General features: G+C 51.2%; 1 protein-coding gene across 8 annotated transcripts in view; it reads right to left on the reverse strand.

Annotated features, from left to right (window-relative positions):
• Positions 1-5,370, reverse strand: part of LOC140389711 (uncharacterized) — a 201,990-nt gene extending 196,620 nt beyond the window's left edge. For 5 of the 8 annotated variants that reach the window (XM_072474143.1, XM_072474145.1, XM_072474144.1 and 2 more), the window contains exon 1: positions 5,220-5,370. In XM_072474143.1, coding sequence (XP_072330244.1) covers positions 5,220-5,298 — 79 coding nt within the window. In that variant the 5' untranslated portion in view covers positions 5,299-5,370. The remainder of the gene's footprint in view (positions 1-5,219) is intronic. The other 3 variants (XM_072474148.1, XM_072474149.1, XM_072474147.1) reach the window with 1 other exon arrangement.
• Between the last annotated feature and the right edge of the window lie 7,486 nt (positions 5,371-12,856).

Consider the following 12,856-nt stretch of genomic DNA (forward strand, 5'->3'; position numbering starts at 1 on the left):
ATCTCCCGGCCTCCATACGCGATCCCCAAACACCTCCGGAGCCCCAACTCACCTGGAAGGAGGTCCTTGGGCCACCCTCCTCCCCACACCCCACCTCACATGGGCAGGGCAACCCCAGCCCGATCCCCGGCACAAGAAAATGCCTGTCTGTCACCTTGGCAGTGCCCTGCCAGCTGGCAGTGCCATCTGTGGACCTTGGCAGTGCCAGTCTGGCACCCAGGTGGCACTGACAGTGCCAAGGTGCCTGGCTGGCACCAGCAGTTCCAGGGTGCCACACTGCCCAGAGGGCAATCATTTGGGGGCCTCTGATCCCTTGCGAGATCCCCCAAGTGCCATTCCATCTGGTCTCCATTTGTGGCGACCAGCACTGAACGGCACTCGCCTGAGGTCTCCAAGGTGAAGGGTATAGATCTCAGGGCCCCAGGCGAGTGCATATGAGGTAAGACTAGCTATCTTGTTTGAATATGCAGGCTTGCCAGATAGTGATTCTGCCCACAATGGGCAGGATTTAGTTTGCGCTATCTTGCAAGATAGATCGCATTAGATCTCGCAAAGCATGGCGAGCCGACTAGATCCCAGAAGAGGGGTCTCCCAGCATCTACTGGCTACGTCGTGCTGCCATTTGTGCATAACGCAGCCAGTAAATCGCGCCCAAGTTATTAATGATTTTTCTGCAAATTTTGACGAGGCCATAGAATCCTTTGACAGCTATTTTAATATCCAAAGTAATAGGGGGCTGTTTCTCTGCAGCGCGCTGTTCAATGGCGGCAGGATTCAGTTCTCCCGCCTCTTGTCAATGGGATTTCACATTGAAGCCACCCCACGCCACAAGGAAACCCATGGGCAGGTGTGCGTTGCTGGCTGGAAAAGTGAATCGCAACAACTGGAGAATTCCGGTCATAATTCTGGGAAGAGCAAAATTTAAGAAGAGTCCAGAGAGCTTGTGGACACCTTTGTAAATGGCATATTGGAAAAAGCAATCTAGATTGCCAGACAATCTGAGGTCGATCAGCAAAACAGGTTCATATTGAGAGCCAAAGATAAACCACAGTATTAACAACCCCAATGACATCTCATAGAGCAAAGAAAGGGCACAGGGACTCCAGGGCAAAGAAGACAAGTGAAAACAAAACTTAAGATATCGGTAAATCATGTCAGCACTGTGGCACCAAAAGGCCTTGCAGGCACCAACAGTGTCCTGCAAACACCATGCAATACTTCCACTTTAACACTTTGGTAAAATGCATAAATCCAAAACCTCAAAACATACAGTAGATCACAAGAGAATCCTGAAAAAGACCCCTTTATCCCCACTCTCTGCCTTCAGACACTCAGCCAATCCTCTACCCATACGCTTAATGCCATGGGCTCTTAACTTATTTAACAGTCTCCGATGCAGCACCTTGTCAAAGGCCTTCTGGAAATCAAAATAAATCACGTCCACTTGTTCTCCTTTCTCTACCTTTCTTGTTACCTCCTTGATGATCTCTACAGAGGCAGAAAACCCAGCTCCTTGCCAAAAAGCAGAAATTAAATTCCTTCAGTCAGACCAGCTGGATCAACGAGTAGCAGAGTGCCACAAAGACCCGTGACTACATCTACATCGAGTTATCCACCAGAACTGGACGCCCTTGATTTGATGAAAATCAGCTGTCCAACAATGAATTGAAAGCTGAAACTGCTCATTGCAGATTCAAAAATGGTACATGAGGATTTGGGAAGGAATAACATGGAGAGTAGTGTAGTATTAGTCTGGTCAAAATTTTTAGATCCTCAAAGACAGGCCCGTAGTTTAACATTGTGACCATAATTCTCCAGTCGGTGGGATTCTCTTTTACCGCCAGCAGCACATCCCAACCCATGGGTTTCCCAGCGTGGGGTGGGTTCAATGGGAAATCGGCAGGAAAAGAGAATCTCGCCGATGGTGAATGACACTCCGTCGGAAAACACACTGATGGGGGATGGAGAATCCAGCCCCATTAATTTGGTAAGACAATGGCAGTATTTTAACTCTACACACGTGGGTTAAAAGATCTCAAGCACACTGCCTACAATTCTCTGAATCATGCCAAGAGACCACACGGACCTTCAAAATTTATACAAAAACTTCTAAAAATTCAGGAGTAAAAAGGCAGAAATTCCCTCTATATGACTCTGAACTGTGTTCCTAAAAGGAATCTCTGAGGGGACGGATGGATGGAGGGCGGCCCAAGCCCAGGGAGCAGCTGTCATCCAGATGGGTCTCGGGCTTCTGGAAAGGGCTGTCCCATCAATGTTCGAGATGCAAGCACAGAGCTGGGGACTGCAGGAGGGATGTCAGCAACCATCCAACGCCTGCAAGTGCAGTTGGAGTTGTCAAGCACGCGTGCTACCCAGGCCAACACTGCACGGATAGCGCCCGTGGTGGAGGCCTTGGGTCGATGGTATCGACCGTGGGGCAAGATGTCCAAGGCCTGGGGCACTCTGTGTGGTGTGGGCCACAGGACAGGGAGGGCATGTCACAGACAATCATGCACCAGAACAACATGGATGAAGCAGCGCTCCAGAGCTTGACCCAGTCACTACAGGTCATGGCTGTGGGCATCAAGGGCATTGGCCTGGCACTGGCTGACCTATGCCAGTCACAGAGGGGCCTGGCCCAGTCACTGAGTGACGTGGCACAGTCCCAGAGTGAGGTGGCACAGTCCCTGTGCTCCATGGCCACGAGCATGAATACCCTGGTCAAGATGAGGTTGGGCCTCCAGGACTGGCAGCACCGGGTGAGCTCGCTCTGGGCATACAGGGCCTCTGTAATGGCATGAATGTGCCTGTGAATGGAGGACTGGGAGATCCCAGACAGGTCGCCACTCAGCGCCTGGAAGGACCCCGTTGCAAAGACAGCCAGTGTGACCGTCACTTTGGCGGACGTCCAGAGCAGGTGTCCTCCCCTATACCCCTGCGGTGCCAGGTGTGCCATAATCCAGCATAGATATCTCACGATCTCTACTCAGCCGCAGTCAGCGGCAGCATGCTCGGTCCGGCAGGTCTTTGTACAACAGGTGCTGTCGATACAAATGAGGCCTGATGATATGCCTCCTCCTTGGCCTGTTGGAGGCCAGCTCTACATCATCACTGGCTGGCTCCTGCTCCTCTGGGACTCTTCTGCAGGGCTCTCCCTGAGCAGCTCCTACTCATGAAGCCTCAGTGCATCCGCCAGGGCTATGGCAGCTCGGAGATGCCAACCACTCCTGGTTCAATACCAAATTCCATTCTTTGCAGGGGGCAAAAGGCATGTTAGCATGGTGAGTACTCCCGTGCCCAACCAAAACTATACCTGTTGGGACCGTAGCTGCAGTGTGCTATGAATCCGTTGTGTGGCTCACCGGTTATGCCTACTTGTCTGGGGGCAGAAGCGCAGTGGGCAGGCAGGGCTTGGTGACAACTGGTGGTCCTGTTGGGTGGGCTAGCTGAGGGTGTCATTGGAGGGATGTTTGCCCTGCGAGGAGCATTGTGCCACAGAGGGTGCTGAAGGCCACAGTATATGCATCCACTGGTCGGAGCACCCTCCGCGAATCCCCTGCCACCACTGCAGTGGGGCAACACCTCGGTTGGGTGCACTGGGGTTTCCAACACCTGGTGGGCCACAGGCTGCGCTGGACCAGTCTCCTCCCATTGATGGGTCGTTTGGCCTCTGTGGGCTCCTGGGGGGGGGGTTGCTTGCGGGGGAGAGGGGGGGGGGTTGCCTTGTGGGGGAGGGGGGTCACTCATATGACCGGTGGCACTCTGCAGATTTACAGGACTCAGTGGCCAGCCAGTGGGGTGCTCAGCCAGATGGCTGCCTTGCAAGCTGTGGCAATTGTGGACCATGCCTGCACCCTCCGACCACACAGCCCATCGCCTGGTCGCCATCCCACCACTCCCCTGGCCCTGGCGGACCCCCCCCTCCAGCCAGCGGCACAACTGGCAGCCCACCATTGCACCTTTGGTAACTTGGCTTTCCTCCTATCTTTCCCTCATCAGCCAAGGCGCCTGTTTCCCGATTTAAATACCACAAGTGAACCACCCCGTTGTCTCATCCGCCTGACGGGGCATCGCGGGAGGCCAGAGAATACCGGGTCAGGTCCGTTAATGAAATGCTTAGGGCCATTGCTGTACAATTCGCATGCCCACGCTGGCATGCGACGCAGAACGATTTCACACCGCTATCGAGGCACCAGAGCAAGGCCTTCCGTTGGGTGCTCGACACCGGCCTTGATTTTCAGCTGATGCGCGATTCTCTGCCCGATTGCGATTCACGATTCCAACATTGCTGGACGGAGAATCCCGCTCATATTATTTGCTGCTCCAGGCCCAGGTTCACAATCTTGGCTTAATTTGCCACACCAGTGCCATCAACCCCCACCGACATCAGAAGCTCTATCCAAGATCTACATGTGGAACACCTTTATGTTGGAGCCTGACAGTATATGTCAGGTAAGAACCAGCAAGCTCCATTTGTTGGCCACATAACTCATGCCTTCCATTTAAACAAAGTTTGATGCCAGTTTTCACCTTGACCTGCCCACCAAGCAACCAGATTGTCGACATATTTTGTCCAAAGGTCCAATTTTTCCCTCTTAAATCCACTGTGGATGAAAAATCAGTGGCAATCTAACCTATTGGATGAAGAGCAGCTGGAGTTCATCGCCACCTTCTTAAGAACAGTTGAGGCTGGGCAACAAACCCCAGCCTTACCCGCAATGCTCACATCTCATGCAATCCTTTTTAAAAACCTGAATCTCAGATTGGGTCTCAAAAATTTCACCCTCAATCTCATAAATGAGGAGAATGTTTTCTGTGTGATAAGTGAGGCAAAGGTTTTCTGTTCTGATCAGAGCTGTCTGATATGTTTACAAACTTCCAATTGATTAAATCTGCCTAATCTGTTCACCTTTCATAGAGTATACATTCTCTCCGACATACCGACAATCCTTTTATCTCTGTCTGCGGGTTTCGGGGCATATGTAGCAACAGCAAAACCTGGAGACCCGCGAAATATGCACAGAGGTTTGACCAGCTAAAATCGCACAGCTTACCAGAAAAGTGTGCTAGAATAGAAACATACGTATCCACATCTAATGCTTGGGGGGTGGGGGGTGGGGGGGAGCTTCCCTTGATGTTTACTGTTGCAAGAGAAACTAAATTTCTTGCATTTTAGCGTCACATTGATCACCGACAAAAAAGGTGCCAAATTTGTTTACCTGTTGCATTCTGTCCATGATTTAAGCCACTGATAATCAATAAAAGAAAGGGATATGTCCATGCTGCTGCTCTCTCCATGTTGCTCCTTGTATAAAAAGTTATAGTAGCCTGCGTTAACTTTCCCAAGGCAAATGATTTCACCTGCAGTCAGCTTTTAGCTTTTCAGTGTCCGTGAACACTCCTCCCTCCTCTGGAATTTATCCCAGCTGTGATTTATTTTTGACACCTTTTTCCGGCTGAAGTAAACGTCTCACATTTCAGAGCCGATTCATGTAAACTCCAGAGTTTCTCATGGAGTGGCAGGTTTCTGACACTCATGCTTCATTATTTATACTGAAAACATACGAGAATTGCAGGATGGTAAACATATGTAACAAATCATTCATTTTTGTTTCAATTGAACATAATTTCTGAAAGAGAACTTATAAAAGATGTAAATATAGAAGAGGAACAGGCTGAAATATAAGCTTTTGGGTTCCGACAGGAGTATGGTCTCAAAGTTGAAACTTACATTGACACGATAAAATTGAGAAAATAATATATAATATTTTTTAAAACAGGAAAAGCTGGATAAACTCAGCAGATCAGGCAGCGTCTGTGGGGAGAGAAACAGAAGGGGTTTTGCGTTTGCTCCAGGCGGGAATGGCATCGGGGCGGAAAATATTACAAGAGCCGAAAAATGGGGGACGGGATTCTCCGACCCCCCCCCCCCACCCCCGGACGGGTCGGAGAATCCCCAGTGGGAGACGCGAATCCCACCCCCGTCGGCTGCCGTATTCTCCGGTGCCATTTTTCGGGTGGGGGCAGGACCAACGCCACGCCAGTCGGGGGCCATTAACAGCGGCCCCCCCAGCGATTCTCCGGGCCCCGATGGGCCGAGCGGCCGTCCATTTCTGGCCAGTCCCGCCGGCATGAATCACGCACTGGCGGGACCTGGCAGGTAATTATGCGTGGGCGGTCCTCGGGGGAGCGCAGAGGGATCCGATCCCAGGGAATCATGCCAGCTGTTCCGTGCATGCGCGAATTCACGCCGGCCCTTCGGCATCGGCTGGAGCGGCGCCACCCCTACCGGCGTCAACCTGCCGCCTAGAAAGGTGCGAATTCCTCACCTTGGTGGGCCGTTGACACCGGAGTCGTTGGCACCGGTTTTCCCGCTGGCGTGGGGACTTAGTCCCCAGAAGGGAGGATCCCGGCCTGAATTTCCGACAGCAAGGTGACACAAATGTATAATCCCAGCCAGCGACATAATGGGATTCCTGCCCAGATACGTCGGGAACCTCATTATCATTAACGGGCATCCCTGCTGTGACCTCCCCCACATTGAATAGTCCACCCCCAGCGTCATGACATCACGTCGCCATGGTCTACAACAGGGGCGCGATTCTCCGACCCCCCACCGGGTCGGAGAATCGCCGGGGGCTGGCGTGAATCCCGCCCCCGCCGTGTCGCGAATTCTCCGCCACCGGAGATTCGGTGGGGGGAATCGCGCCGCGCCAGTCGGCGGAAATCCCCCGGCGATTCTCCGGTCCGTGATGGGCCGATGTCCCGCCGCTGTCAACCCACGCCAGCCGGCGTGGATTGAACCACCTTTCGAACGGCGGGACAAGGCGACGTGGGTGGGCTCCGGGGTCCTGGGGTGGGCGCGGGGCGATCTGACCCCGGGGGGGTGCCCCCACGGTGGCCTGGCCCGCGATCGTGGCCCACCGATCCGCGGGCGGGCCTGTGCCGTGGGGCACTCTCTTCCTTCCACCTTCGCCACGGTCTCCACTATGGCGGAGGCGGAAGAGTTCCCCTCCACTGCGCATGCGTGGGGATGCCGTGAGCGGCCGCTGACGCTCCCGCACTTGCGCCATACGGCAAAGTCTTTTCCGCGCCAGCTAGCGGGGCACCAAAGGCCTTTCCCGCCAGCTGGCCGGGCGGAAATCAGTCCGGATTCCCCTTTTTAAAAACCAGGGGCGGGATTCTCCGCAATCGGCGCGATGTCCGCCGACCGGCGCCACAAACGGCGCGAATCAGTCCGGCACCGCGCCGCCACAATGGTGAGGGCTCGGCCGCTCAAGATGCGGAGAATTCCACACGTTTGGGGTGGCGCGGTGCCGGACTGATTCGCGCCGTTTTTGGCGCCGGTCGGCGGACATCGCGCCGATTGCGAAGAATCCCGCCCCTAGTTTTTAAAAAGGGGAATTTGACGATCTCACTACCGAAGGGGAGTTCGGAGGTGAGCGTGCAGGTCGCCACTGGCCACCAAGGATGCCAAGGGGAGAGAGGGCACCAGACAGCTCAGGGGGGAGCCAGCAAAAGGGGCTGTGCTGCGAGGGTGGGGGAGATCGCGAGTTCAATGGGGGGGGTGTCATGTATTCAGGGGGTTTGTACGTTGGGGGGAGTTCGGAGGGACGATGAGTTGGAAAATGCGGGAGAGGGAGGCCTTGGAGGCCAGTAGTGTACCAGGGCAATGAGATTGATATTGGGGGGAGGCATCGGGCATGAAGGTTGATTAGGGGAGGAGGCACCAGGGCATGTGAGCTGAACGGGTGGGGGGAGGGCATGGGGGTTGAACAGGGGGGAAAGGGAAGAATTACCAGCGGTGGTGGTGGCCAGGGGTGGACAGCAGAGGGGGGAGCACAGCGGTGGTCAGTCTTGGAGATGGGGAATGGCCTGGGCCCTTTAATGTGGAAGGACTCAGCAGCAAGACGGGAAGGAGGCCTCTTTTGGAATTTACCCACCCTCAACTGAAGGGCCTCTGCCTTCTCGACGGGCCTTGGCACTGGACCGGGAAGGCATGGGCTACTAGACTGGGTGAGTGGGTGCCAAGGCTTGTTGGATCCACAATTTGCATGGATGAGGGGGTGGACGGTGTGGAGGGGGGCTGCCAGTGATTAAACGGCTGAGCATCTTAACTGTAATATGGAGCCATGCAGGTATTGTTGCAGAGGTGTCGTCGCTGGCCAATCCCAACCCCCCCCCTGCTGACAGAGTTGCGTACAGGTCTTTAGAGTGAACCATGGAGCACTGCCTGCACCTTTCATGAGATCTCAGGGCACAGGAAGCTGAGGTCAGTCAGCCAGGCTGAGTAAGGAGTGGGTGGTGTATAAGAACATAAGAACTAGGAGCAGCAGTAGGCCATCCAATGAGATTATGGCTCATCTTTTGTGGACTCAGCTCCATTTTCCCATCCGAACACCACAACCCTTCATTCCTTTATTCTTCAGAAAACTATCTATCTTTATCTTGAAAACATTTAATGAAGGAGCCTCAACTGCATCACTGGGCAAGGAATTCCACAGATTCACAACCCTTTGGGTGAAGAAGTTCCTCTGAGGTCAGTCCTAAATCTACTTCTCCTTATTTTGAGGCTGTGCACCCTAGTTCTGCTTTCACCCGCCAGTGGAAACAACCTGCCCGCATCTATCTTATCTATTCCCTTCATAATTTTATATGTTTCTGTAAGATCCCCCCCCCCTGCATCCTTCTAAATTCCAACGAGTACAGTCCCAGTCTACTCAACCTCTCCTCATAATCCAACCCCTTCAGCTCTGGGATTAACCTAGTGAATCTCCTCTGCACACCCTCCAGTGCCAGTAGGTCCTTTCTCAAGTAAGGAGACCAAAACTGACCACAACACTCCAGGTGTGGCCTCACTAATACCTTATACAGTTGCAGCTTAACCTCCCTCGTCTTAAACTCCATCCCTCTAGCAATGAAGGACAAAATTCCATTTGCCTTCTTAATCACCTTTTGCACCTGAAAACCAACTTTTTGCGACTCATGCACTAGCACACCCAGGTCTCTCTGCACAGCAGCATGTTTTAATATTTTATCATTTAAATAATAATCCCTTTTGCTGTTATTCCTACCAAAATGGATAACCTCACATTTGTCAACATTGTATTCCATCTGCCAGACCCTAGCCCATTCACTTAGCCTATCCAAATCACTCTGCAGGCTTCCAGTATCCTCTGCACTTTTTGCTTTACCACTTATCTTAGTGTCGTCTGCAAACTTGGACACATTGCCCTTGGTCCCCAACTCCAAATCATCTATGTAAATTGTGAACAGTTGTGGGCCCAACACTGATCCCTGAGGGACACCACTAGCTACTGATTGCCAACCAGAGAAACACCCATTAATCCCCACTCTTTGCATGCTATTAATTAACCAATCCTCTATTCATGCTACTACTTTCCCCTTAATGCCATGCATCTTTATCTTATGCAACAACCTTTTGTGTGGCACCTTGTCAAAGGCTTTCTGGAAATCAAGATATACCACATCCATTGGCTCCCCGTTATCTACCACACTGTTAATGTCCTCAAAAAATTCCACTAAATTAGTTAGGCATGACCTGCCCTTTATGAACCCACGCTGCGTCTGTCCAATGGGATAATTTCCATCCAGCTGCCTCGCTATTTCTTCCTTGATGATAGATTCCAGCATCTTCCCTACTACCGAAGTTAAGCTCACTGGCCTATAATTACCCGCTTTCTGCCTACCTCCTTTTTTAAATAGTGGTGTCACGTTTGCTAATTTCCAATCCGCCGGGACCACCCCAGAGTCTAGTGAATTTTGGTAAATTATCACTCGTGCATTTGCAATTTCCCAAGCCATCTCTTTTAGCACTCTGGGATGCATTCCATCAGGTCCAGGAGACTTGTCTACCTTTAGCCCCATTAGCTTGCCCATCACTACCTCCTTGGTGATAACAATCCTCTCAAGGTCCTCACCTATCATAGCCTCATTTCCATCAGTCATTGGCATGTTATTTGTGTCTTCCACTGTGAAGACCGACCCAAAAAACCTTTTCAGTTCCTCAGCCATTTTCTCATCTCCCATTATTAAAACTCCCTTCTCATCCTCTAAAGGACCAATATTTACCTTAGCCACTCTTTTCTGTTTTATGTATTTGTAGAAAGCCCTTGGGACCTTGGTGTGATGGCCTGCGCACCAGACAGGGACCAGCACAGCAGACCGGGACCATCGGAAGAATGCTCCTGGGTATGAATGGGCAATAGGTCAGGGCATGGAGTAGACTCAATAATGTTCACTCTTTTTCTTTCTTCCCATGCAGTTAATAGAGCGAGAGAGATATGGAGCCGGTAGAACTGGCTATATTCTTTCTCACCAGGAGGATGGGTCGACATATGGCTCACAGCCATTGCTCATCCGGTGAGACAGGACTGCCCCATTCCCATACAATGATGCATCACGTGTGACAAATAATGGCTTCAAAGGATCAAAATGTGTCAATACCCTCCAAAGCGGACAACTGCTGTTTCACTTTTTAAAATTCCTCTTCCTGGGCGTTGCTCCAAACTCAAGGCTGGTGCTTCTTGAGGAGCATATTGGGGGGCAGGACAGCTGCCAACTTCAGTCTGAACCTGCCATAATAGTTGACCAATCCAAGAAAAGAGCGAAGTTCTGTGGCGTCTCGCGGGGCAGAGGCCAGTTTGATAGCCCTCGCGTGCAGGTTGTCTCGGTCCACCCAGTAACCCAAAGAGACAACTTCTTCTGCGTGAACCATGCCCTTTGTGCGTCGCAGGCGGACACTATACTTAGAAAAGTGCTTCAACGCCACTTCGAGGTTCGGTAAATGCTCCTGGTCCCTGGTCCCTGAAACTAGCACATTGTTTACGTAAACCGCAATGTGTAGCAATCTGCGCAGGATGTTCTTCATGATGCACTGGAAGATGCGCATGCCAAGGATACACCGAATGGCAGACGGGTATACTCATAGAGACTCTTGTGCATATTGACCGTGATGTACTGCCGTGAGGATTTACAGAACTCCAGCTGGAGGTAAGCGTTGCTCATGCCCAATTTTGTTAATGTGAAGCCACCTGCCAATGCAGCATAAAGATCTTCGATGCAGGTGACCTCAGCCTAACCTCAAAGCCACGTTCACCGTCAATTTATTGTCCCTGCAGAGGTGGACTGTCTTTTCCGGCTTCAAGATATACCCAAGCCAGGCTGGAAAACCTCAGGGAACCTCCTCAGTGCCGCACACAGACAGTCAGAACCCACTTCGAGGATATGTTGCCAATAACCAATCGGGTAACCAATTGTGACCGAACTAGGCTCACCTACTTGCAGGACAATGAGGGGAAGGTGAACTGATCGGCGCCCATAAACTACCAGAATAAGGGTGGACCCCACAATAGTCAGTCGTTCCCCAGTATAAGTGGCCAAATGAGATGTCATGCCAGTCGAAGTCAAAGTGTGCACACCCCGATTAATAAGATCAAAGTTGCTCTGCGCCACCACAAAAATGACAGCTCCCATATCTAACTCCATCTGGGCATAAGGCCATCACCTATATCAGAACACGAATAGGAGTGTAGCCAACTGGGATGGCCAGAACCTGATTAAAAAATGGACACTTGCAAAGAATGCAGGGAAAATTGGACAATACTGAAAAAGCAAGCAGGTACAAGGTCTGTCTGTTGATTACAGCCTTAGCTCTCAGACAGGACCTGTATTGCTCAGCTATCTACATACTAATGAGCCATCCCCGGGAACAAAAGGCAACATTTAGGTAAACAATGCAAAGACAGACACACCCAGCAACCAGGGAACCCACTCCTCTATTGGAGGAAAATCGATAAGGACGATTGGGAAACGGCCCAATTAATTGGGGCCAAGTTCAAGGCCCGCCCAAAAGTGCGCGAAGACCTTTTGGGGTATAAAAAGGACTCCGCAAGAGAGAATCACTCTCTTGGCCTTGGCTCTCAGCGAGGAGAGACCTGCCTAGCAGCGACACCAGACCAAGTAAGTTCCAAGTCAACGCACACTACGAGATAGACGCTCCTAGTTGCTATCCAGGAAACAGCTCAACCCAGCAGCCTCAGAACCGAGCAACGGCCATTGTTCCTCTGACTGAGTGGGCACCCGAAGCTAAGTATAGGCTTTTAGTAATAGTGATAGTTTAGGTTGTAGAGTTTTATGCATGAGTAGATTTGACTGTGTGTAAATAAATGAGCATTGCTTTTGAACTTACTAACTGGTGTATTGAGTCTTTGATCAGTATTCGGTTTTGAACCTTGTGGCGGTGTCGAAAGATACCTGGCGACTCTTGAGCAAACATAATTAAACAGAGCCAAATTAAGAGACAACAGCAAGTTAGCAACATTTACTGGCGACATCTGATGGGACTCGACTTAGAAGTGATCTAACCACTCCGAGAGACCCCAAAATTTGAATTGGAATCCAATTGGAAACAGAAAAACCACAAGTGTAAGAATGATACTGATCAAGCCTCCGAGATTCGGAAGTGTGTTAATGCATGCGTACTAACAGGGATATAAGGTAAACCTGAGAGATTTTGTTGTGTAAAACTGTCGGGAGTAGGCCCGAAATTAGCGTCAGCTGTACCCGTGTTTACATCACCACTTTATCACCCCCATTCCAAATTCAGCAGAGAACCTAAATAGAGAAAATGGCAATGAAGGCAATGGAACGCCTTATGAACCCCCAGGAATTTGAGGTCGCAGCGACCAGTAGAGTAGGACAATGTCCCGTTTGGGAAGATGAGATCAGGAAATATCTCAAAGGGAAAGGATGGCCCCTTTGGAGTGAATTCTGCACTAATGACGAAACAGGTCCCGGGAGTATTGGACATATTTGGTGGCAGAACCTGTCAGAG

The sequence above is a fragment of the Scyliorhinus torazame genome, chromosome 14 (assembly GCF_047496885.1).
Source record: "Scyliorhinus torazame isolate Kashiwa2021f chromosome 14, sScyTor2.1, whole genome shotgun sequence".
Taxonomy (NCBI): domain Eukaryota; kingdom Metazoa; phylum Chordata; class Chondrichthyes; order Carcharhiniformes; family Scyliorhinidae; genus Scyliorhinus; species Scyliorhinus torazame.